The sequence below is a fragment of the Acomys minous genome, assembly GCF_964271855.1.
Source record: "Acomys minous genome assembly, chromosome: 5".
Lineage (NCBI taxonomy): Eukaryota > Metazoa > Chordata > Mammalia > Rodentia > Muridae > Acomys > Acomys minous.
The window spans coordinates 89,353,573-89,378,024 of record NC_140494.1 but is presented as its reverse complement, the minus strand read 5'-3'; the positions used below and the strand labels follow the sequence as shown (position 1 = coordinate 89,378,024).

The 24,452-nt window shown below is 44.3% G+C and overlaps 1 protein-coding gene and 1 pseudogene across 2 annotated transcripts; one reads left to right on the top strand and one right to left on the bottom strand.

Annotated features, from left to right (window-relative positions):
- Positions 1 to 2,438: 2,438 nt before the first annotated feature.
- LOC311598414 (large ribosomal subunit protein eL20-like) lies at positions 2,439 to 3,459 on the top strand (annotated as a pseudogene). The gene is made up of 2 exons: positions 2,439 to 2,447; positions 2,884 to 3,459. The product of its transcript is annotated as a large ribosomal subunit protein eL20-like (transcript).
- Positions 3,460 to 6,207: 2,748 nt separating this feature from the next.
- SPATA19 (spermatogenesis associated 19) lies at positions 6,208 to 11,502 on the bottom strand. Its single transcript, XM_084782946.1, has 7 exons — positions 11,307 to 11,502; positions 11,071 to 11,127; positions 10,473 to 10,565; positions 10,231 to 10,322; positions 7,481 to 7,558; positions 7,049 to 7,113; positions 6,208 to 6,389 (listed from the first exon to the last, which is right to left on the bottom strand). The coding sequence occupies exons 1-6, from the start codon at positions 11,382 to 11,384 to the stop codon at positions 7,050 to 7,052; spliced, it is 462 nt and encodes a 153-aa protein (XP_084639072.1). The 5' UTR covers positions 11,385 to 11,502; the 3' UTR covers positions 6,208 to 6,389; position 7,049.
- Between the last annotated feature and the right edge of the window lie 12,950 nt (positions 11,503 to 24,452).

Sequence of the window (24,452 nt, the reverse complement as noted above, 5' to 3'; positions counted from 1 at the left end):
GCACTGTTGGCTTATTTTCACACATTTCGTAACCAGTGTGTGTGACAGCCTATAGTCAATCTGTGCTCCCTAGGACATGACTAGTATACGCTGGGCATCCCGTATCTATAGATATGGGATATTTTATTTGAATGAATTGCCTCTATATTATTTCATATGTGTGAATGTAAACTGCTTTCCTAACCAAAGATATTCAATGGATCTCATCCCTATAGGCTTTCCCAACAATGCTATTAAAAAAAAAAAAATCTACACCAAGCCCTAGTACAGAGTCTCAGAAAAAAGACCAGGTCACCTTCAGGAAATGTTGTTTGTGTGGAAATGGTGCCATCTAGTGGTGCAGGGGAAAATGGCTTCTCGACCAGTGATAACCAGGGCTTAGTAACAGGTTCTTATAGAAGGCGGTCTCCAGTGCTCTAGACTATAGCTCCCCACTGTATACCCTGTAGCACCCCTCCTTGTGTGTGCACCCCTGATTCCCTTGTGTCCATACCACTGGGATGGAGGCAACACTCAGAGGCCCACATTGAACTGACCCCTGAGCCTGGCTTTTCTACCTTGACTATTGAGTGTGTTTCTAAGGCCCTCTAGACTCTTTCCCAATGGGCTCTTTTCTCCCCAACTCCACTCCCTCCCCCTGCCCAAGCGGTACAGGAAGTATCCCTGTGGCCCTAGACAATGTCACCATGGCCTGTTTCTACATGCGGAATCCCTCTCTGCTTCTGTGTGCTTTCCCTCTGTGCCAAACACCCAAGACTAGTGACTTAAAAGGAGGGAGTGATTATTTGGCTTCACCTTTCACAGGCTTTAGTCCCTGGGCACTTTGCTCCACTGTCTCTATGTCTGGAGGTTGAGCATGGCAGCTAGGAGCTCAAGGTGGGGGCAAACTTCATGACGTACAGGTGGGAGGGATGGAGGGACGCGTGTGGGGAAACACCTGGAGCAAAATGGCTGTTACTGCTGCTAGACCCCTACTCTTCACTAGCCAACAACATAGCACCAGCAGCTGGTGACATCACATCAGCTGCGGTACCCACGGCCACCACAGCAGTTAGCGAAGGTGAGCTCCTTAGCAGGGCTTCCCAGACTCTACTGCCTCCTCCATCTCTCCCCATGACCGCCCAGCCCGACCAGGGGGTTCTTACTCACTCTTGTTCCTCTGCCCGCCCCGCTGGAGAAAGCAGGCTGCAGGAGCAGGCAACAGATGACTGGGAGGGTAGGTGTCCTGGACCGATGCAGACAGAAGCTAAGGGCCTGCACTGTGTCTGTCCCTTTCTCTTCTAGAAATAGTTGATTTAGGGGGACATAGGTGGACCGGAAAGGCAAAAGCAGGTTCCAAGATGGCAACTACTTTTTCCCAGAAGACACTGAGAGGAGAAATGGCAGAGAAGGACTAGAGGCAAGTTTCTAAACAGGGCCATAAAAGAAGGGAGCATTCAGGAAGCCTACAAAATACCTAAGCCCATCGCTGACCATTAAGGGATGGGCTTTCTTCTTCTCTGCTAGGACTCACGTCTTTCCTGGGTATTCAATTCCTTGCCCATGGCAGGGAATTTACCAATTCCCTAGCTGAGTGCAATCACCTGGTTACATAGTGTTTAGCCAATCAAAGTGCACCACCCGATGACCCCCTCACCCAGCATGGCTTTGCCGGGAGCTGCTGCTCTCTGGCTCTGGCCTCCTCAATGGAAATATTGATGCAGCCTTTTAATGGCTGTGTGACGTTAGAGACGTGACTCAACCTCTCTGAACTTCTTGTTCCTCATCTGGAAATGGGGGTGACAATTCAAAACTGAAAATAAATGTTGTTTTTGTTTTGTTTTCTGAGTTGGGCAGGGTTTTGTTGATACAGAGTATTTTATAGTGGTTACAAAAGTTGTGATTTGTGTGATTTCATTGCTCCTGTTGTGATGGCTTGAATAGGAACAGCCCCCATAGGTTCATATATGTGAATGCTTAGGGAGTGGCACTATTTGAAAGGATTAGGAGGTGTGGCCTTGCGGGAGGAAGTGTGTCACTGGGGGGTGGGCTTTGTGGTTTTAAAAGCCCACTCCAGGCCCAGTGGCTCTCTCTTCCTGCTGCCTGTGGATCCAGATGTAAAACTCTCAGCTCCTTCTCCAGAATTATGTCAGCCTGTGTGCTGCCGTGTTTCCTGCCGTGATGACAATGGACTAAACCTCTGAACCAGCCCCAATTAAATGCCTGTCATGGTCGTGGTGTCTCTTCACAGCAATAGAACACTGACTTAAGACACCTGTCCAAGTGAAAATTTCATCAAGGCAGGAACTGAGTGAGCCCACTTATAAAGTGAATAAAAAGGCGACACTGAGTTCTAACACTTCCTGTCACCGTATTGGGCTTTACCGAAGCGCCTTGGCCTTGCGAATGAACTCAAGTCGACAACTGGGCTCTTGGTAACATAGGCCTGTAATCTTAGCATGTGGGAGGTATAGGCTGGAGGATCAGGAATTCAAGGTCATCCTCAGCTATATAGTGTGAGGCAAAAGTAGGCTATAAGAAGTTCCATGTTTCCTGGGAGGCCTGGATGCCAACCGGCCGGAAGTGCGTGCTTCTCCCTGGGAAGACCTAGTGCTATCAGCTTCCTGGCAGGAAAGGGTGAAGCACGGGGTCATGGGTTCCTCCTCTCCCAGGAACGCCAGTCTCCAGGCTGAGAAGAGTGGAACGTGGAACTGAACAAGAGAGAGAAACAGAAAGCGAGAGGGGTCCTTAGGCCCAGAGCATTCTCTTCTCCTTCAGAGAAGCCTGCCTTCATGGCAATCTGTTTTTCTAGACCCAAGCCAGCTGGGCAGAAGAGGAATATCCAACCTCAGATACCTCCCTCTAGGCTTCCGTCCTTCCTAAGACCGGTGACAATGGGGAGAGTCACCAACCACTCGTGAGAAGGCGTCCGGCACGCTTCGGGAGTACAAGGTGCTGGGGCGCTGCCTGCCCACCCCGAAGTGCCATACCCCACCGCTGTACCGAATGCGCATCTTTGCGCCCAATCACGTGGTGGCCAAGTCCCGCTTTTGGTACTTCGTGTCGCAGCTGAAGATGATGAAGAAGTCATCTGGGGAGATAGTGTACTGCGGGCAGGTGATTGAGAAGTCCCCGCTTCGTGTGAAGAACTTTGGCATCTGCCTGCACTACGACTCCAGCAGTGGCACACACACATGTACCGAGAGAGTACCGATACCTAACCACCGCGGGCACCATCACTCAGTGCTACCGCGACATGGGTGCCCGGCACTGTGCCCATGCGCACTCCATCCAGATCATGAAGGTGGAAGAGATTAATTGCAGCTGTCAAGTGCCGCCGGCCAGTGGTCAAGCAGTTCCACGACTCCAGAATCAAGTTCCCACTGCCCCACCCCCTTTGCGCCGCCAGCACAAGCCACGCTTCACAACCAAGAGGCCCTACACCTTCTTCTAGACCCAGTGACACACTGAATAAAACTCTAGAGCCCTCCCCCCACAAAAAGAAGAAGAACAAGAAGAACAAGAAGCAGCAGCAGCCCTCGTGAAGGTCACAGTTCAGGGAACAGGCTCAGTAAACATGAAGGGCTCACCACAGGAGTGCCTGGGCTTCACGTGCACACACACACACAATGTCACAGTTGGCTCTTGTATGGCAACAGAGATGGTGGCTGAAAGACCACAACCCTCAAATTCTGACTGTGAAGGCCTAAGTAGGGAGAGCCACAGAAGAGGGGGCAGCATACAGCCTAAGGCCTGGCCAGCTAGACAGGAAGTCTGGAGCCTAAAGGCCTTTTTCCCTTGGTCCCCAATACATCATGTCTGCCTTTCATTAATACATTTCAAGATGTGCAATTAATAAAAGCCAAAAGGCAGATTCTGGAGAAACACCAAGTGTCAGAATCAGATTCATGTGAGGCAGGTGTGTGCAAATAATTAGAGGAACAATTTAAAACAACTCCCATAAAGACACCGAGGGCTCTGAAGGAACACATGGGCATGTAGAAACAGATAGGTAATATAAACAGAGAGATAGAAACACTAGGAAAATCCTAAAGGAAAGGCCCAGAAGAAAATACAACACAGAAATGAGAAATGTCTTTGACGAGCTTGTCAGTTGTTTGGACGATGTTAAGCAAAGCATCCATGAGTCCCAAGAAATAACAAGAGGGCTGCGTGAGGGTTCTGCTAGTCAGCGCTTGGTGTGTGTACATGAAGGTCTGAGCTTGCTCCCCAACACCAGTATAGAAAACCAGATGTGGTGCCTTGTACTCCTAATGCAGAGGAAACGGAGACAGGAAGACACACACACACACACACACACACACACACACACACACACACACACAATGTACAGGTACAGGCACAATCACATGTATGCATGAGCACATGCACACAAACACAGATGCATGGACGCACACACATGAAGAAAAAAATAACATTCCAGGCCAAGTGTGTAGGTCAGTGGCACTTTGTATGCTCAGCATGTGTGAGGCCATGTGTTCACTTCCCACCACCGGGGGAAAACAAGACATAGCAGCAGAAAACAAACAAAAAAAAAGCAGATGAGGAGAGGACAGCATGTCCGAGAGTAAGTAGGTCACCCACAGGACACTTCTGTGACGGATGTGTAATGTGATGATCAAGGGCACAGAAAAGGGGGGAAAAAAACTAAAACCGGCCACAGAATTATTTGAAGTATTAAAAAAAAAAGTTAAGACCTTCTCAAAGCTTATGACAGCATCAAGCGACAAACGGCAAATCCAGAGATCTCAAAGAACCCCAAGCAGGAAAAAATAAAAGAAAACAAAAAGATCCACGCTCATTTGTGTTATAGTCAAAGCACAGAAATGACAACATATAGGAACCAAGCCTGGGGTCTGTAGGCAAAGGAAAGGATACAGGAAATGTGGTAAATATGCACAATGAACGTTTATTCGGGCAGAAAAAAAAACATAATTATGTCACTTGCAAGAAAATGGATGCAACTGGCTATTACCATATTAAGCAGATTAATTCTGTCTCAAAAAGACAGGCATCACACATTTTTTTCTCTCATTTCTGAATTCTAGATTTTATATAGATACATGAAATCATGTACGCACATTTAACATAAAAATAGAAGTAAAACTGTTTAAAGGAATGAAAGGGGCTCGTGGAAGTGAAAAAGGGAGAAAGGGAGCTGGGGTAATGCGCTTGTATGGAAATGGCCTTATGAGAATCAGCATTTTGAACAGTAAGTACAAAAATCTTTAAAGAAGCCTAGTTTAAAAAATAAAAAATAAAAGATGTCCGGGGAAAACTCCCTTTTCTGTAAAGAGCAAAGATGAGAACTCCATGAAGAAACCATGCAAGGCAGAGTGAAGTGATATATTCAAATGCTAAAAGGATGAAAACAACAGCAGCATTCAGTAGCCTGCACAGCCATCCCTCTAAAGTGAAAAATAAAGACTTCTTCACGCTCAGAAACGGAAGAAAATCTTCACTAGTAAACCTGCCTAGCAGAAAATATTTAAAGTTCTCCCAAGAGAAAAGAAAGGGTACAGACAGAGTGAGAGCTACATAAAAGGAAATGCTCGAGAAGCAATGGATGGGTATACAGTACAGAAATCCCCAACACTCCCTCAGGAAATCTACCCTACCTCACCCCCTAGTCCGGTCCAAACCAGCATCCCTTCAAATGTGCTGTGATCTACTGAACTCCCTGGAGCACAAAGCAAGCAGCTGTGCCCCCCAGCACCAGGCTTGCAAGGTACCCACCCGCTTTGGATGGATGGGTGGATGGGTGGATGGATGGATGGATGGATGGATGGATAGATGGATGGGTGTATGGATGGATGGATGGATGGATGGATGGATGGATGGATGGATAGATGGATGGGTGGGTGGGTGGATGGATGGATGGATAGATGGATAGATGGGTGGATGGATGGGTGGATGCACGAGTGTATGGATGGATGGATGGGTGGGTGGGTGGGTGGGTGGGTGGATGGATGGATGAATAGATGGATAGATGGATGGATGGATGGGTGGATGCACGAGTGTATGGATGGATGGATGGGTGGGTGGGTGGATGGATGGATGGATGGATGGATGGATGGATGGATGGATAGGAGGAGAGAACAAGGATTTGATGGATGGGTGGAGGAATGGAGGAAGGGCTAGATGGATGTATGGGAGGGAGGGAGGGAGGAAGGGAAGAAGAGATAACATTCACAGCAACATCAGGGCTGGTTGGTAAATATGATGTCTCTTTATTAGCACCTCAGTAAGAAGATTCCAGCATTGCCACGGTTTTAACCAGGGCCTTAGCCTCTAGAGTCTCTCTGAGAAAGTCTGGTCACCCTTCATGTCAAACATGTGGTGGGCACTCTTTGGACACGGGCTGTTCGTTGATCCTGAAGGCCTCCAACCTAGGAAACAGGTGTGCTCAGTGACCCCTCATGGACCTGTGCAGCCCGTTGAAGTCAGTATCTGCCCGCCCCGCCCCATCTTCATTTCCCCCTGCTTTCCATGTAATGGTTGGCTAGATCAGTGAGAATCCTTGACAAAACATGCCCTGTGCAGAATCTGACATACAGTCAGCACTTAATAAATCCCAGTGTTGCGTTTTGCTGGCATTTTTAAGCCTGTAGCCTCCAGCTATGTGCCAATCATGCCTTTTACTCCCACCCCCACAGCAGCTACCCGGGCATCTCGTTTGGATAGGGTACAGGGACGGCTTCAGGCATGATCCTTCTCCTGGGATGGCTCCACCTCCAGCCTTCCACTTCCTGGAACTGTATCAACGTCCAGTTATAACCGCTGCCTTGTGTGAACCTCAAGCAGTGGACGTGTGGCCAAAAGTCTCTTGTTGGTGGCAGGTTCAAAAGCTACTCGCCCTCCTGCTGAGACCCTATGTCTCAAAGCAGAGTTAGGACGGCGACATACACTTTTCCCCCAAGCTCACTGTCCCTAAATGCAGGGCCCCCTCACTAAGGAATGGGCAAAGCTCCCCATCCTAAGCCTCTCCCTTCCCCCACCAGGGCTAGATGCCCTATCCACCCAGGCCTTTGCCTATGGGTCTCCTCACCTTAACATTCTGAGCAAGATCTGAAGCTCGGGTCATCGTACGAGTCGCACCTGAGATGCGATATGCTGCAGAGGACAGAGGAGAGCAGCAAGACAGAAGGAAGACCACTGTCAGAGCCTACCCGGATCTCACACCCAAACCACAACCCAGGAGGGCACAGGCTGGGCGGGAAACACAGGCCCGAGCCACCATCTTGTGTAAGCTTGTAAGTCCAAGAAGTAGGTTTCAGTCTAGGGCCATGTGCAGGCACGTACCACGTGAGGTTGATAAGGACACCATAATGCGCATCACAGAGGGTAGAAGCCCTTGGAACTGGGTCCCCATATGGCGTTGGAGCCAGCAGACTATTGGGATGGGCAGCTAACTCGGACGTCATCTCCACCCACCTGTACCCAGGTTAGTCATACAAGGCGACTCCTTGCCAGAACTTACCTCCGTCTCACTTGATCTAGTCGGTCCTGCATGACGTCATCTATCACTTCACTTGGCACTTGGAAGATACGGGTGTGGCTGGAAAACACCATTGCAACATGGATTCTGAGCTGCCTTTCCAAACAACTAAGCCTGGTAAGGATACTGGAACTGGGACTTTAGGAACAATGACAGTAACTCCGATGCCGGAGCTTGAGAGACCACCACTCACTCCCCTGTGTCTTAACTAACAAAGTACCTCTGAGGCACCCAGCCATCAGGATGCAGACAGCAAACGGTTTCAAGGCGATACAGGGAAAGAGAAGCTGCCCCCAGCAGGTGGTGGAGCTGTGTAATTCCTCTCTACTTTCTTACATACTCAGGATCACTGTCATGACACAGGCACTACGATGGGGCACTGCTTGCTTATTTCTTTGCGCCGAAGTTGTTTTCCTTCTCTAATCTACTTCCTGTTTTTTTTTCTTGCCATTTCCTGCTCCCACCCGCCCCCCGCCTCCCGAGTCCTGTACAGCCCACCAAATACTCCCTATTTTACCTATGAAAACTTCCCTCACTGACTTCCTGCTACATTTGTTACATTTAAGGCAGAAATTCTGCCTGCCCTAGCCCTCTGCCGAAAACACCAAAGAGGAGAGATACCATTGTGATTGGAAGGACTCCTACCAGGAAGAACCAGTTGGAGCCCATAGGACTGTGGTTCTCAATCTGTGGGTCTCAACCCCTTTGAGGGCCACACATCACTTATCTTATATATTAGATATTTACATTATAATTCATAACGGTAGCCAAGTCACAGTTATGAAGTAGCCACAAAGTAATTTTATGGTTTGGGGTCATCACACCGTGAGGAACTGTTTTAAAGGGTCACAGTGAGTGTTGCGAAGGTTGAGAACCACTGCCATAGAAGGAGCTAAAAGCAGACGAGGTTAAGTGTCCCCAACCTAAGAGAAAGGAGTCTCTCAGAAAACAGTGGCCCCCACCACTGGGTCCTATAAGCACCTAGAGTACCTGGGCCACACAGGCTCTCTTTTTCTCTGCAGTTCCCCATTTCTCTGGTAATAGTACCTCATTTAAGAGCCAGTCAGAGCAAACAGCTCCCTAGGAACCTTCCTGGGCCAATCTGGCAGCAATGCTTAATAAATGTGCATTCCCCCCCCCCCCCGGGGGGCTGGAAAGATGGCTCAGAGGTTAAGAGCACTGTCTGCTCTTCAAAAGGACATGAGTTCAATTCCCAGCAACCACATGGTGGCTCACAACCATCTCTAATGAGGTCTGGTGCCCTCTTCTGTCCTGCAAGTGTACATGCAGGCAAAGCACTGTATATATAATAAATAATAAATCCTTTAGAAAAAATAAAAAATAAATGTGCATCCCAGATCTCAAGCTGTACCCTCAGGCTTTCCTCCAGGTTCCCTGACACTAACTTCTGCACACTCTACTTGCCAGCTTAACTTTGTGCCCATGAGCTATGGGGCTGTGCTTTGCTCTTTTTTTTTTCTCCTCCAGACCAGTTAGCAAGTACAGGGTGATGCACGCACGCCTACTAAAAGAGGGAAGAGCCAATGGTGCTTTCTTGCAAGTGAGTTACCCTGCCTGCCTACTTACCATGGGAAAGAACAAATTGTTCTTTTCCAATCGCCACTGAAAATGCAGAGTGAAATATATATATATATATATATATATATATATATATATATATATATATATATATACAGATAAATGACTGATATTTCTTTCCTGCCTCACAAATTTTAAATTAGCTGTATAGCCAACGTTGAAGCAAGGTTGGAAGATGGGGTTAGTATTGTAAAACAAAAGACAGTAATGTTTGTAACTCCAGAGTTCATCCACACGGTGTGAAGAGACTCAGTGAGTTTCTAGAGAAAATTCTTCTCGGGTTAGCTCTGAATTCCCACCATTGTTTTGCTCCTCCCTAGAAGAGTCAATGCATATCCCAATACAATAAACACATGAATACCCAAGTCCTGGAGTGAAACTAAGCTTGCTGAGGAACTCAGCTTCCTCAAGGGAGGATCGAAGCAGACAACAGGAGCAAAAAGGAGAAGAAGGAAAAAAAATAAATCCTTTAGTCACACCCAGACTAGTTCAAGGAAGGATGTGAGGTGATGATCTGGCCCAAAGACTGATGGGTTCAGGAAGCGCGCACACACACACACACACACACACACACACACACACACACACACACACAGTAGGATGTCTCCGAAAGAGGGTGGGGGTGACTTCAGACCTGCCCTCCTCCACCTGGAGTTCTAGCATCTTCAGGACCAAGAGAGGCTGTGAGAACAGGCACACCAAGGTGGCAGGAAGGTGACACACAGCTTTGTCACAGAATTCTTGCCTCTGGCGCTAGGAGACCTCCGCATTGCAAAGTCACAGAGGAGGGCTTTGGCTTTTGCATTTTAAGAGCTTATTTTCTTTCAGCTCTTTAAAGTGCTGCCACTTCGGAACAATTCAAGTGCAAAAATAACAGGAATCTGAAACACATTCAGAAGTGTTTAGGAAACCGGAGAGCAAGCCCAGCTCCCCAACTGCTGGAGTCATTTAAAAAAATGTACGAAATGTAAGCTTTTAAGATAGCAAGACTAGTCCGTTAAGTCCCCAAGGCATGACTGAGGGGTTTCTCTGCCAAAGGAGGTGGCATGTCTAGGGCAAAGCAACTCCATGTTTGACCTAGCCGGGGATCCTAGAAAGGAGCTCAGTAGACACCCCACTCCCCGATACTGTACCTCCATCGGATAAACTGGATTCTCGTTCTCTCCTCCAGGACTTCTTGGCTAGGGTTGGCCAACATATCAGACTTGGAGAGACTGTGTTTCACCTAGAAAATCCAGATAGAATCCATGTGGTTACTTAGCCACTGTGGTCGGCCATGGTGGTGGGGATGTACCCTCTGCCCAGGGCCCCTCACACCAAGGGCCATCAGCCTCACCCCAGCCTTTCATGCCCACTTTCCCACAAACTCTGTTACCAAGTCTCTGGTCACATGTATGTCGTGTCCATGAGTGGGCGGGCCGCTGGTGGATATCTTCTCCTTTATGCTCCGGGCAGCCTCTTCTTCTGTCTGGAAGGCGAATAATTTCCCTCCTGAAGTGCCTGGCCTCATCCTCATTCCCCTTTGCTTCTCCCATCAACACACACACACACACACACACACACACACACACACACACACACACACACACACACACACACCACTTCCACTCCATTATTCCCAGCTTCCTCACAAAGCTCAAAGCTCTCCCATTGCTAATTTTTTATGAATCTCCGGAGCCCCACTAAGCCCTTGGCTCCATTCCAAGGTCCTCCTTGGACCACCTTGAGCAGTATTTCCTCCTCTAGGATATTTGATAAGTCATTAGGAACAATGCCAGCACTTCTCTTACCAACACAAAGCTCCCCTACATCCTCTTGGACATTAGGATGACTTAAACTCCACTACAGGTAGAGAGTTTGGTAATAAATGTGTTTCTCAGTTGTCTAGAGAGAGTGGAGTCCCGATTCCCACCCCATATTGTTAACTTCACTCTGGAATTTCGGGAACTGAGTCACCGAAGGCTTCTACTCACTTTGTTCAACCAGTGTTCAACTACAGATACAGCCTCGCTTTCCACAACTTCAATGTCCTGGAACAAATGGGAAAGATGATGACCTCGGGCACCCTCGGGCACCCTAGCGACCAGCCCCCACCCTCAGCACTGCTACCCATGTGCTTCATCGTGAGATGTCTCTGAAGCACAGTAGGCATGCAGAAATGGAAAGGATGACTTAGGCACAGTTCCATGCGGCTGCTACCGCCACTCACTGAGTTTGTCTTTGGTGGGAAGGGTAGCCCTACACCTTTCCGGGCAAAGATGTACACGATCCATGTTGTAATGATCATCTTCAGACTCACAGAGGGCCTCCTTGGCTCCCTCCTTCCATTGAAGCTGCCTGAGAACTTCTAAGGAACTAGAAGGTTGTTGAAGGGAGGTTCCCTCTGATTGGTAGACAATGGAACAGGAAGGTTGTTGAAGGGAGGCTCCCTCTGATTGGTTGGCAGGTGATGATGTGACAATGACCCCTGTCAACTTCAGAGTGCAGATGAAAAAGAGGGGGTTTGAAGATGTCTTCTTTATGACAGCTAAAAAAAAAAAAAAAAAAAAAAAAAAAAGAGGAGGGGACATAGGAGAAGAGAATAAACTATCCCTAGGAAAATCCCAGGACAAGATGGTTTAGTCTTAACGATTAACCTTAGTTATCTGGGGGTTGAGATATTTTCAGGTCTAGATAGAAGTTTTAAGTTGACAGAAATGAGATATGATAGATATTGATTCTCACTCAGAATTTTAGACTCACCAAGATAGGGAAAGATGTTTTCTACAAGGTTGCCAAATGCAATCAACCAAAACACCTTGAACGTAACATTCATATGATTCCTGGTTGTTTCGTGGTTCTCCCTGCAGTCTGTAATTTTTTAATTTACATGTAATAATATAACTGTTTATGCCAAAAAATAAAATAAATCTTTAGAAGAAAAAAATGTATATACAAAGGGGTGGTTCTCTATCTTAAGCAATGCTAAATATAATTTTTTTTTTAAAAAAGTATTTGACAAATCCAAAGAAATGATGAGGGAAGCATCTGAACCATTTAGACAGCCATTCAGACCATGTTGTGGTTCTTTCTTTAGTTTGTTTGTTTGGTTTGGTTTTTGAGACAAGGTTTCTCTGTGTAGCCTTGGCTGTCCTGGATTCACTTTGTAGACCAGGCTGGCCTCAAACTCACATCTATCTGCCTGCCTGTACCTCCCGAGTGCTGGGATTAAAGGTGTGTGCCACCACACCCCACTCTGTGGTTTATTTCTTAATCTTAAGTGCAAAAGGAAGCAAAATTGTGATCTGCCCCAACCTGCCCAGACAAAGAAGCAAATGTACAATGGGGTTATTTTAATTTTTATCTGTTCTCACTACTTAGACAGATGACTTAAATCACCGTAAAAAGCAGCCAAGGGGCTCAGTCCATAAAGTACTTGCTTTGAGTATATGCATGCATGGGCACACTATGTTCTGTGTGTGCATGTATGTGTATGTGTGTGCATATGTGTGTGCGTGTATTTGTGTGCATGTGTGTACATGTGTGTGCATGTGTCTCTGTGTGTATGTGTACATACATGTGTGTGTGTTCATGTATGTAAAAGTAGCTGTGTTCCATGGAGTGATCAAAGATGATGGCAGCTTCCACCACGTGGATCCACCCACCTCAAAATGGCTACCAAAGCAAAGGTGAAGAACACAGCGGGGAAGCCAGGCAGCCATTGCTGGCTTCAGAAAGCTGCTCCATAAGACCTAAGACCAACAGTAATCATGTGCCTAGAGTATAAAACAGCAGGGAAGCGTCAGTCAGGACTGGTGAGATAGCTCAGAGGTTAAGAGCACTTGCCTCTCTTCCAGAGGACTCCAGTTCAGCTCCCAACACCTGTGTCAGCCACACAACCACCTGTAACTCCAGCTCCGGGGGACCCAGTACCTCTGGTCTTGAAGGACATTTGTGCTAGCTAATTTTAAGGGACCTAAACTGAGAAAATGTGCCCATCAGATTGGCCTATGGGCAAGCCTGTAGGGTAGTTTCTTGAGTGATGGTTGATGTGAGAGGGCCCAGCTTCCCGTGGATGATGTCATCCTTAGGTTGGTAGTTCAGGGTTCTATACGAAGGTACCTTGAACAAGTCATGGGGAGAAAGCCAGTAAGAAACACTCCTACTTGGCGAGTACTTTAGTTCCTGCCTCCAGCTTCCTACCTGCTTGAATTCCTGCCCTCATCTCCTTCAGTGATGGGCTGTGATTGGAACTGTAAGCTTAAATAAATCCTTTCCTTTGGTCATAGTGGGTTGTTTTGGTTTGAGTTGGGTTGGGTTGGTTTGTTTTTTTTTTTTTCTTAGATTTTTTTTTCTTTTTATTCTCTTAATATCCTGACTGCAGCCCCCTCTTCTCCTCCCAGTCTCCCTCTCAAGCACTCCTCCCCCCAATCTTCCTTCTCCTCTCAGAGAAGGGGGAAGTCCCCCATGGGGACCAATCCCCCTGTGACACATTAAGTCGTTGCAGAACTAGGTACATCCTCTCCCACTGAAGCCAGACCAGGCAGCCTGATCCAAAGGGAGGCATTAGAGTCAGAGAGGGACCTCGCTCCAGTTGTTGGATGATCCACATGGAAACCAAGCTGTGCATCTGCTAAATATGTGCCAGGGGCCTAAGACCAGTCCATGCATGCTCTTTGGTTGGTGGTTCAGTCTTTATGAGCTTCCATGGGCCCAGGCCACTTGACTCTGTAGTCCACCAGTCATTCCCCCAACTCTTCCATAGGACTCCCCGAGCTCTGTCTAATGTTTTTGCTGTGAGTCTCTGCATCTGTTTCCATCAGCTGCTGGGTGAAGCTTCTCAGAGGAGTTATGCTAGGCTCCTGTCTATAAGCATAGCAGAAAACATCAATAGTGTCAGGGATCCGGATTGGTTCTCTCCCCTGGGATGGGTATCAAGTGGGGCCAGTCTTTGATAGGCTATTGCCTCAATCTTTGTTCCATGCATGGTATTGGCATAGAAACAGACAGGTTAATCAATGGAATTGAATCAAAGACCCAGAAATAGACACACATACCTATGAACACGTGATTTTTTACTGAGAAGCCAAAGCCACACAATAGAGAAAAGAAAGCATCCTTAACAAATGGTGCCAGTTTAACTGGAGGTCTGCATGTAAAAGAATGCATATAGATCTATATTTATCACCCTGCACAAAACTCAAGTCCAAGTGGATCAAAGACCTCAACATAAAACCAGATACACTGAATCTAATAGACGAGAAAGTGGGTAATAGCCTTGAGCTCATTGACAGAAGAGACAACTTCCTAAACAGAACACCAATATCTCAGACACTATGATCAATAATTAATAAATGGGACTTCATGAAACTGAAAAACTTCTGCAAGACAAAGAACACTGTCAATAAGACAAAATGGCAGCCAACAGAATGGGAAAAGATCTTCACTAACCCTATATCCAACAGAGGTCTAATATCCAAAATATATAAAGAACTCAAAAAAATAGACACCAACAAACCAAATAACCCAATTAAAAAATGGAGTACAGAGTTAATCAGAGACTCCTCAGCAGAGGAATCTCAAATGGCTGAGAAGCAAAGAAATGCTCAATGTTGTAAGACTCTACTGGATAAGATTAAAACCTGGCATCTCCAGAAAGCCATTAGTCACCAGGAAAACGCAAATAAAAAGAATCCTGAAATTCCATCTTATACCTATCAGAATGACTATGATAAAAGATTCAAGTGGCAACCGATGCTGGCAAGGATGTGGAGAAAGGGGAACATTCCTCCATTGCTGGTGGGAGTGCAGACTTGTACAACCACTGTGGAAATCCATCTGGAGGTTTCTCAGAAAGTTGGGATCTACTTCAAGACTCAGCCACACCACTCCTGGGCATATACCCAAAAGATGCTCCACCATACCACAAGGACACTTGCTCAATTGTGTTCATAGCATCTTTATTCATAATAGCCAGAAACTGGAAACAACCTAGACGTCCCTCAACCGAAAAATTGATTTTAAAATGTGGTACATTTACACAATGGAATACTACTCAGCTACTAAAAACAGAAATCATGTAATTTTCAGGCAAGTGAATGGAACTAGAAAAAAAAATCATCCTGAGTTAACCCAGACCCAAAAAGACATGCATGATATGTACTCACTTATAAGTGGCTATTAACCATAAAGTACAAGATAATCATGCTACAATCCATAGACCCAAAGAATCTAAGTAACAAGGAGGGCCCAAGGGAGGATGCTTGAGTCTCACTCAGAAAGGGAAATAAAATAGGCATTGGAGGTGGATGGAGGGAGGGAACTGGGTAGAATAGAGGATGGGGACGGGAGCAGGGCTGGGGATTAGGAGTAGGGAGAGCAAAAGAGAGAGGGCTGGGTGAGAGAAACCATAAATCAGAGGTTGGGGGGGGGGGGTGGCGGGCAACTCTGGGATTTGCAAGAGACCTGCGATAGGGAGGACCCAGGAAGTCTGTGTGGGTTACCTTACCTGAGATGCCTGCCCATCAGAGGGAGATATGGAGCCCGAAGTGGTCACCTCCTGTAGCCAGGCAGGATTTCCAGTGGAGCGATAAGGACACCAACCCACCCACAAAACCTTAGACCCGAAATTTGTCCTGACCATGAGATGTGCAGTGACAAAGATGGTCATAGTGTTTATAACAGCAATAGCAACCCTAAATAAAGCAACACACAACACACACACACACACACACACACACACCAATTTAAAACAATAAAAGTAAATCTTTAAAACATCAGATGGAGTGGTTTGCCTATACTGGGGCCACTGATGTACCATAACAATTAAAATGGCCGTGCTTTTTGACATAACTTTTAACTGTAAAGCATCATATTTTTCACAACCCAAAAGTACATGAAAAGATGCATTCAGAGAAGTTTTATCCCTCTCCGCTATCCCTTCAAACTTCTTCTAACTCATTTCAGAAGTAACTTTTCAATAGATTCTAAGATATGTACCCTGTGTGTATGCTGTCAGAATCAAGCAGCTAAACAAATCCATCTTTGCTTTTTTATTACAATAATAATAGTAATTTATTTATTACTAAACTCTCATTTAGCAAATTCTACAAATATGTGTAAAGAAAGAAGGAAGGAAAGATGAAAGAAAGAAAGAAGGAAGGAAGGAAGGAAGGAAGGAAGGAAGGAAGGAAATGTCTCATGCCTATCAAACCTGTTGCAGACCAAGATACACACAAAGCGCCTAATATTCCAGAAGCTGTCCAGCCAGTTCTCCTCCCCACAGGGCTGCTTGCCTCTGCTGTCACAGATAAGATCTCAGCCTCGCTTATCTGCTTCCTAGCTCAGTAATTTTGCTTTTATCGGACATTCCACCCAAATGAAAGCAGACTGTACTGGGTAAGTGCTCTACCATTGACCTGCATCTCTGGTCCTTTCACTTGAGAGTTAATTGAGACATAATTGACTTTCCAAAAATTTACCAATTTACCATGTACATTTAAATGATTTTTAATGTGCTCACAGATAAGTGCGCCTGTTACTGCAGTCCACTTTTACCAAATGTTGTCACCTCAGAAAAGAAAGTCTTTGCCTTTAGGAGTCGAGGCATTTTTCTCACACACTTAGGTTTTTGTCACAGGCAACCACTAATCTACTTTCTCTCCCTTCAATCTTACTTATTCTGGACATTTCACATGCATAGGATCACATAACATCTGCTCCTCGGTGACTGGCAGCTGTAACTTAACATGATGTTTGAGGGTCATTCACTTCCTCCACAAACATACATTATAACATGTATCACTAATTCACTTCTTACTACACCACTTTGTATAAACCTGTTGTCGTTTCTTTTTTTCTTATACCTCTCAACAGAGTTGCTGGGTCGTATGGTAACCCTGTGTTTAACACTTTGAAAGACTGTTAAAAATACTTTCTAAATGGCTGCATCACTCTACCTTCCCATGCTCAATATGTGAGGGTTCTGATCGATGCCCAGTTGTTGCCAGCATTGGTATTATCTATCATTCTGATATTAGACACCCTAATGAGTATGAAATAGTCTCTCATTATGGTTTAGATTTGTATCTCACAAATGATTAATGACACTAACCATCTTTTCCTGTGCCTCTAAGCCTCGTGTGTATCTTGCTTGGAGATTCGTCTCCTCAAATACTTGGCCATTTTATAATTGGATTATCTTCTTATTTGATAGATGTACGCAGCCCTCATACAAATATCAGATAAATGATTAGCAAGTGCTTTCATTCTGTGAACTATCTTTTCCTTTATTTGTTGGTGTCATTTATAGTAGAAATTTTCTGACTCTCTGATCAAGTCCAACTCATGTATTCTTAGTTTTGTTGCTTGTGAGATCATTGCTTTGGTCATGAAGGTTTGCTCCTGTTTCAGAGAGTGGAGAAGCTACAGCTCCTGAGGTGATGTTTATGATCTATTTTGAGTTCTTTTTGCATAAAGTGTTCAAATTCATTTTTGTGCATGTGGATATACAGTTCCCCCCCCCCACACACTATTTACTGCAAAGAACATCCTTTCTATGTTCAACAATTTTGGCAACCTTGTCAGAAATCAAGTATCCCTACATGTTTTGTTTTATTTTGTTTTTTCAAAACAGGGTTTCTCTGTGTAGCCTTGGCTGTCCTGGACTCACACTGTAGACCAGGCTGGCCTCAAACTCATAGAAGTCTGCCTACCTCTGGTCCCCAAATGCTGGGATTAAAGGACTGTGTCACCATGACCTGGCTCCAATTAATCCTAAATTTCAATTTAAATTTTTAGTCTAGATTGTTAATTGATATGATTGTCTGTCCTTATTTTGGTGCCATGTTTTCTTAACTATTATAGCTTTTAAAGATGGTTTTGTCAATGGCCAGTGTATGTTTTCAAAGTCTTTTTTAACTTATTCTTTTAGGCTAGCATTGTCTTAATACCAAAGCCAAAGACATTAAGAAGAAAAAAACATATAAACCAATATCCTTTCATAATATTAACAGAAAATCATTTTTAAAGTTATGTATGGCTTTAAGCTAGCACTTAGGAAGTAGAGTCAGGAAAATCATGAGTTCAAGACCAGCTTGAGCTACATAGGAGCACACTGTCTCAAAAATTGAAATCAGTAACAAAGGATAGCAAACTAAACAGCATATTTACCATTATACACCTTGACTAAGAGGAGTGAGCCTCCTTATGAATTTTTATGATTAGCCTATTAATTTCTACAGAAACAAAACCCTGCTGGCATGCAATCAGTGGTTTCACTGAATCTGATTGTCAACTTGGAGATATTGTCATATCAATAATATTAGTTCTTCTACCTATAAAAATGCAGGATCATTCTTGGTCTTTAGATCTTAATTTCAAAGTTCTGTGGATTTCCATGTATAAATTTTGCACTGTTTTATTATTAAGAGCTCTTTTTAAATACTATCTTAAACAGGCTCTTAGGTTGATTTTGTAACTTTTCGTTGCTAGTGTCTGAAATGATAGTAGCTCTTTGTGTGTACACGTGTGTGCTGTATGTGAGTGTACTCAAACGTATGGTTGTATGTGTGTCTTCCCTAATGGGCACTGTATGTCTTCCTTTCTCACTCTCACTTGATTTACTGAGGTGAGGCCTCTCACTGATCCTATAGCGCTCTAATTGCAGCTAGTCTACCAAGCCAGGTCATCCTGAAGACTCCTTGTCTCCTTCGTCTCCATCCCATAGGGGTATGATTACAAACAGACACAAACCTAGCTTTTTTTTTTTTTTTTTTTTTTGAGTTCTTGGACTTATAACTTTGGTGCTCGTGTAGCACAGGCTATATGCATTATGCCATCTCCCAGCCCCTATAGTAAATGTTAAAATAATGATCTTGCCTCCTGCAGTCCTTCTAAACTCAACGTCAGCACTCGTGTCTTATTATCCTAGTTATATATTATCAAATAGATCTAGAAAGAATGGACACATTTTTTTTACTCTGGATTTTAAGAGAAAAGCATTGTCTGTCAACATTAATATGATGTTAGGTCAGGACTGCTACGTAGACGCCTTTCATCAGGGTATTGGAGATCTCTTGTTTATTTTTAGAAGTGGACATGTGGGAGAGGTTTTCAGAAAGTAATAGCACATATTGCATTAGTATGGCATACAGCCTTATCCCAGCACTGGGGAGGCAGAGGCAGGCTCTTCAACTGGTCTACATATCAAGTTCCAGGCCTGCCAAAGCTACATAATGATATGCTATTGGGCGGGGAGGGTAATCTTCCAGCTCCAGGTATGTGTTACATCTTGCTGAGTCATTGGCCAAAGAGGACACACACATACACACACACACACACACACACACACAGAAGCAAACAAACAACACAGGCTATTACCTACTCTATTGGTTATTTTTTTTTTTTTATAACTTGATGCTAAGGCCCTAATATTGAAGACGTGTCATTGAACATGGAGACATCAAACTAACGCTCAATTAGAAGTCTTACCTGTACTGACTGGAGTTTATGGTGGTGGGATGCAATTTGCATACTACTAGAGGAGAAAAGTAGTAATCAATATCACTCAGCAACAGTCCCTGTGACCGACAAAGCTCATCTGCCTGTAAGATATACTGGTGAAATAGTGGCACATGTTAGGGGAATAACCAACCATTTTTTATTGCACTCAAGGCCCTCTCTGTAAGATAAAACCATACCCAATACTGATAAACTGGTGAAGAACCTGAGATGAGCTAGGTAGGTAATGAGCCGTAGAGGAAACCCTACCACTATTAATTCTATAAAGGAGTGTAGCACTAAAGTTACTTCTAATGACATGTTGCTATACTCACAGATTAGAGCATCACTCAGCCTCATCAGAGAAGCCTCTTCTTGCATTAGAGGTAAATGACACAGAGGCTTACATTGGATAATATACAGAGAATGAGACATTAAAGCCTTCAGCCTTAAGTGGGGAGACTTTATCAAAATCTTACCCTTGTGGTTCAGGAATCTATGCTGAAAAGGAGAAGGAAAGATTGTAAGATGGTGAATAGCTCCAAGGAAACATTGTCTTCTAGACACATGGGACTAATGCACATAGGAATTTACAGAGCCTGGGACAGCACATGCATGACCTGCACAGGTTCAAGCCAGACAAAGTCCAAGCATGGAGAAGGGGAAATGGACATGGATCCCAACTCTTACCAAGTTATTATCTGTAACTGATACCTGCTGGCATGGGGAAAATGTCACTGCGAATATCAACCACAGTCCAGGGTGAGCCCCATGCCCAGGAGAAGTTAGCAGTGGAAAACAGATTCTCTCTCTCTCTCTCTCTCTCTCTCTCTCTCTCTCTCTCTCTCTCTCTCTCTCTCTCTCTCTCCTCTCCTCTCCTCTCCTCTCCTCTCCTCTCCTCTCCTCTCTCTTCTCCCTCCCTCTCTCTTTCTCTCATGTGTGTGTGTGTGTCTGTGTGTGTGCGCGCGCACACACATGCACCTTTTTGTTCTGTTTGGTATTTTTATATTCCTGGTTTTGATTTTTTTTTTTTGTAGGGCTGAGGGGAGCACGAAGTTGAGTGGGTAAAGAGGTGAGGAGGAGCTGAGAGGAACTGCAGGGGGAAATGCAGGGAGCAGAGGAAGCCCTGAGTGGGTGAAGTACTGAGCGAATGTGTGCTCTTGACAGGGACACAGCATGTCAATGACCCCAGATCCTCAGGCCCATGGATGACTAGCAAAGCCTTTCCCCTAGGGTGAGGCCCAGAGGGAAACAGCAAAACATTCCTCTGAGTCATGTATGGATGTTGATAGTGCGTGCAGAAAATGTCTACCATAGCTTTCTGCCTCCAGATGTTTACAGCCTAAAGACTGCTCTCTTACAGGGAGTGATCCCACCAAGATTAGCTAAATCTGTCCCCTTGTCCATATATATATGATAGACCCTGCATCCTTTTTTATATAATAATATAGTATATTACCAAATATATTTATAAGAATATATCATATAATTATGTTATCAAATAATACCATGATAATCCCATCTCCTTTGTTCAGCTGTATGAAAACTTTAATTTTTATTCAACTCTACCTTAAAAAATAACCCACAGTTTATTAGCTTCTGGGGTGTTTGAGTTTCTCCAGCAGAGACCAGACCACTCAAACTCAGCTTTTCTATCTGTCCATGTATTCATGTGTGTGTCTACCATGTTTTCTTCATTTCATTGTCCCTCGTTCAGGTCCTTCCTCGGATCCATACAAGGATGCACCAGAGGGGAAAAAAATATGATCAAAATACATTGTATGGAAAACAAAGATCGTGTTTTGAGAGGGGGTGGAGAGACCCCAGTACCACGAGTAGGTTACTTCCATTTGAGTTGTCGACCAATGGGGTCACATAGCCTCCTGGTCATCACAGGCTATTTCCAAGACTTGAATGTAAGACCCTGTTGCTGAAGATATCATATATGTGAGTCACAGAACAAGGAAGAATCAAGCTGGTACTCACTTGGAAGTTTCATTCACACCAGGTAGTGTTTACAGTAACGGAAGGTGTTATGCGTGCTGCCAGAGAAGAAAATAATAAGCTCCAACCTTAGCTGTGAATTCTTCAGGCTACAGCAATGACTGGCTTGATCAGCTATGGCCACTGGGGCAATAATAGTGTGAATGCTATACAAGTAACCAATCACTTTCTGATTGGATCTAAGGTCTGCTCCGTGAGATGGAGTCTATATCTGACACTGTTAACAGGGCCAAGAACCTGTAGTTAAATAGTTCACAAGCCCTAAGAGAGGAGCCAATACCATTTATTCTGCTAAAGGGACGTAGTACTGAAATGACTTCTAATGATTTATGGTTATGGATGCCACAGCATCAGAGCATCTCTCAAGTGTCATCAGAGAAGCTTCTTTTTTGCAATAGATGGCAATTGGCAATTATCACAAAACAACCCCTCCTAATTGGTCAACGGGCAGAAAATAAAAATCTGTGGGGTGCTCAGCCCTAACTGTGGCATTCATATCACAGCCTTCGCACCAACGCTAGGAATCTTTGCAGAAGATAGGACATACAAATTGGAAGTGCCAGAGATGGATTAAAACATCAAGGAAATGGCATTTTCCAGATACAGTAGGGCAGGTATGTGTATGATCTCAGTGACTGTGACAGCATTCACAAGACCTGTGCAAGCTCAAATCAGACAAAATCCCAGAAAGAGAGTGAGGAAGGTAAACATGAAATCCTACCAGATGAGGCACGATCAGCATTTGACACCTGCTGGGACAGGGAAAGTCAGTTTTCTTTAATTCCTGGTGGGCTAACCACAAAACAGGGTAGGTCCAGTCCTAAGACTAGCTGGGGACACAAACTGCACTCAAAGGTTGGGTGGGAAGAGATGGAAGAGTGGCAATGGGAGGAGTTGAGGGAGATGATGAACATAGTCAAAACACATTGTGTGGGATGCTTAAAAATTAATAAAAAATATGGCAAGAAAATAAAAATCCATTAGATGTTCTCTTGTGCCGTGGGGTATGAGAGAAGGCAGAGGACAGGACAGATGCAGAGTTTGAGGCCAGACTGGCCTATATGAGACCCTATCTCAAAGCAGTAAAAGGAAAATATATAAATATCAAATTTTGTCTAATGCTTTTTCTGTATCTGCTGAAGTAAACAAGTTGCTCTGACATATTATTATGTTATATTGTATATTACGTTCGGTTTTTTTAATTTTTCAAATGTCAAACCAATTCCTAAAATAATCCCACTTAATTATGAGCTATAGGATAACCCACTTAATTATGGTCTTTAATCTTATCTGAATGTGCTAGAGTTAGTTTGCTTGGATGTTTCTGTGGAGGATTTTTACATCTGTTAGAGATTTTAGCCTATACTTTTATGTCCTTTAATGTCCTTGGTTTTGGCATAAGAGCAAGACTGGATTCATAAGAAAATTGAGGTATGACCCTTTCTCTTATTTTTTTTAATATATGTGGGTGTACATGTCTATGTATAAGGTTACATGTGAGAAGTGTGTGTGTGTGTGTGTGTGTGTGTGTGTGTGTGTGTGTGTGTACATACATACATGTATACATAAGCATCCTGAAGCCAGAGGTTAAAGTTGAGTCTTCTTTCATCACTCTCCACCTTACTTTTTGGTACAGAAGTCTGTCCATTACCTAAATTTGTGAATTCTGTTAACCTGTTTGGGCAGCAACCACAGCAGATCCTTCTGGGGGGTCAAATTAGGTTCTTGTGCTCACATTACCCAATGAGCCCTGTCTCCATCACTTGTTGATGTATTCAGTGTTTATAAAAGTGTGAATTGTACTTCTTTACAAATTCATATTTAAAGAAATTCTAAGGTTTTTTTTCCCCAAAGGGATAATGCAGTACTTTCCTTCGGCTATGTTTGAAAGCTCAACTTGAACCATAGCAGCCTTATTCTTAATAGCCAGAACCTGGATACAGCGTAACTGTCCCTCCGTTGAAGAATGGATAAAGAAATTGTGGTACATTTACATTATGGAGTACTACTCAGCTATAAAAAAACAATGAAATCCAGAAATTTATGGCTAAATGGATGGAATTAGAAACAATCATACTGAGTGAGTTAACCCAGAAGCAGAAAGACTCACATGGTGTATACTCACTTATAATTGGACACTAGCCCAAAAGGCATGCCCCATGAAAGTCTTCACTTAACAGGATATTGGGATAGATGTGAGGACATCCTACTGGGACTCTAGGTAAGAGAAATGTAGTAGATAGGGAAATAGAAGGATAAAAGGATCCAGAGGATCCTACAAGAAGAACAACATAATGGGTAGATCAGGACCCAGGGTTGTCTGCTCAAACTATTGCACTAACCAAGGACAATACAAGTAGTAAACACCTACTCTGATCTACCCAACGGACAGGACGTTCTCCACAGTTATGAGGAGAGCAGGGACTAACTCTGACATGAACTCTGGTGCCCTATATTTGACTACTTCCCCTTGGTGGGGAGCCCTGGTGTTACTCAAAGAAAGAATAGGCAAGCTACCAAGAATGGACTTGATACCCTGTGACTGTAAAGCAGGGAAGGAGAACCCCCCCAATCATGGACCTAGGGGAGGGCAATAGGGTGGAGGGTGGAGGGAGGGAGGAATGGCAGGACACAAATGATGGGAGAACAATTGAGTTGTAATCTGAATAAATTAATTAATTAAAAAAAAACAAAGTTCAGCTTCCTCCACGTTCTTAGCGCATTCTACATTTCTAGCATTGCCCTTTCAGTTGGTGTGTAAAGAGAACTGTCATCATTTGTATTTTCCTACTAGTTTATGATGTCAGTAATGGTTTCCCATGTAGTTTTGCTGCATGTTTCAGTTAGTGTAATCTTCAAATCTTTTTAAAAT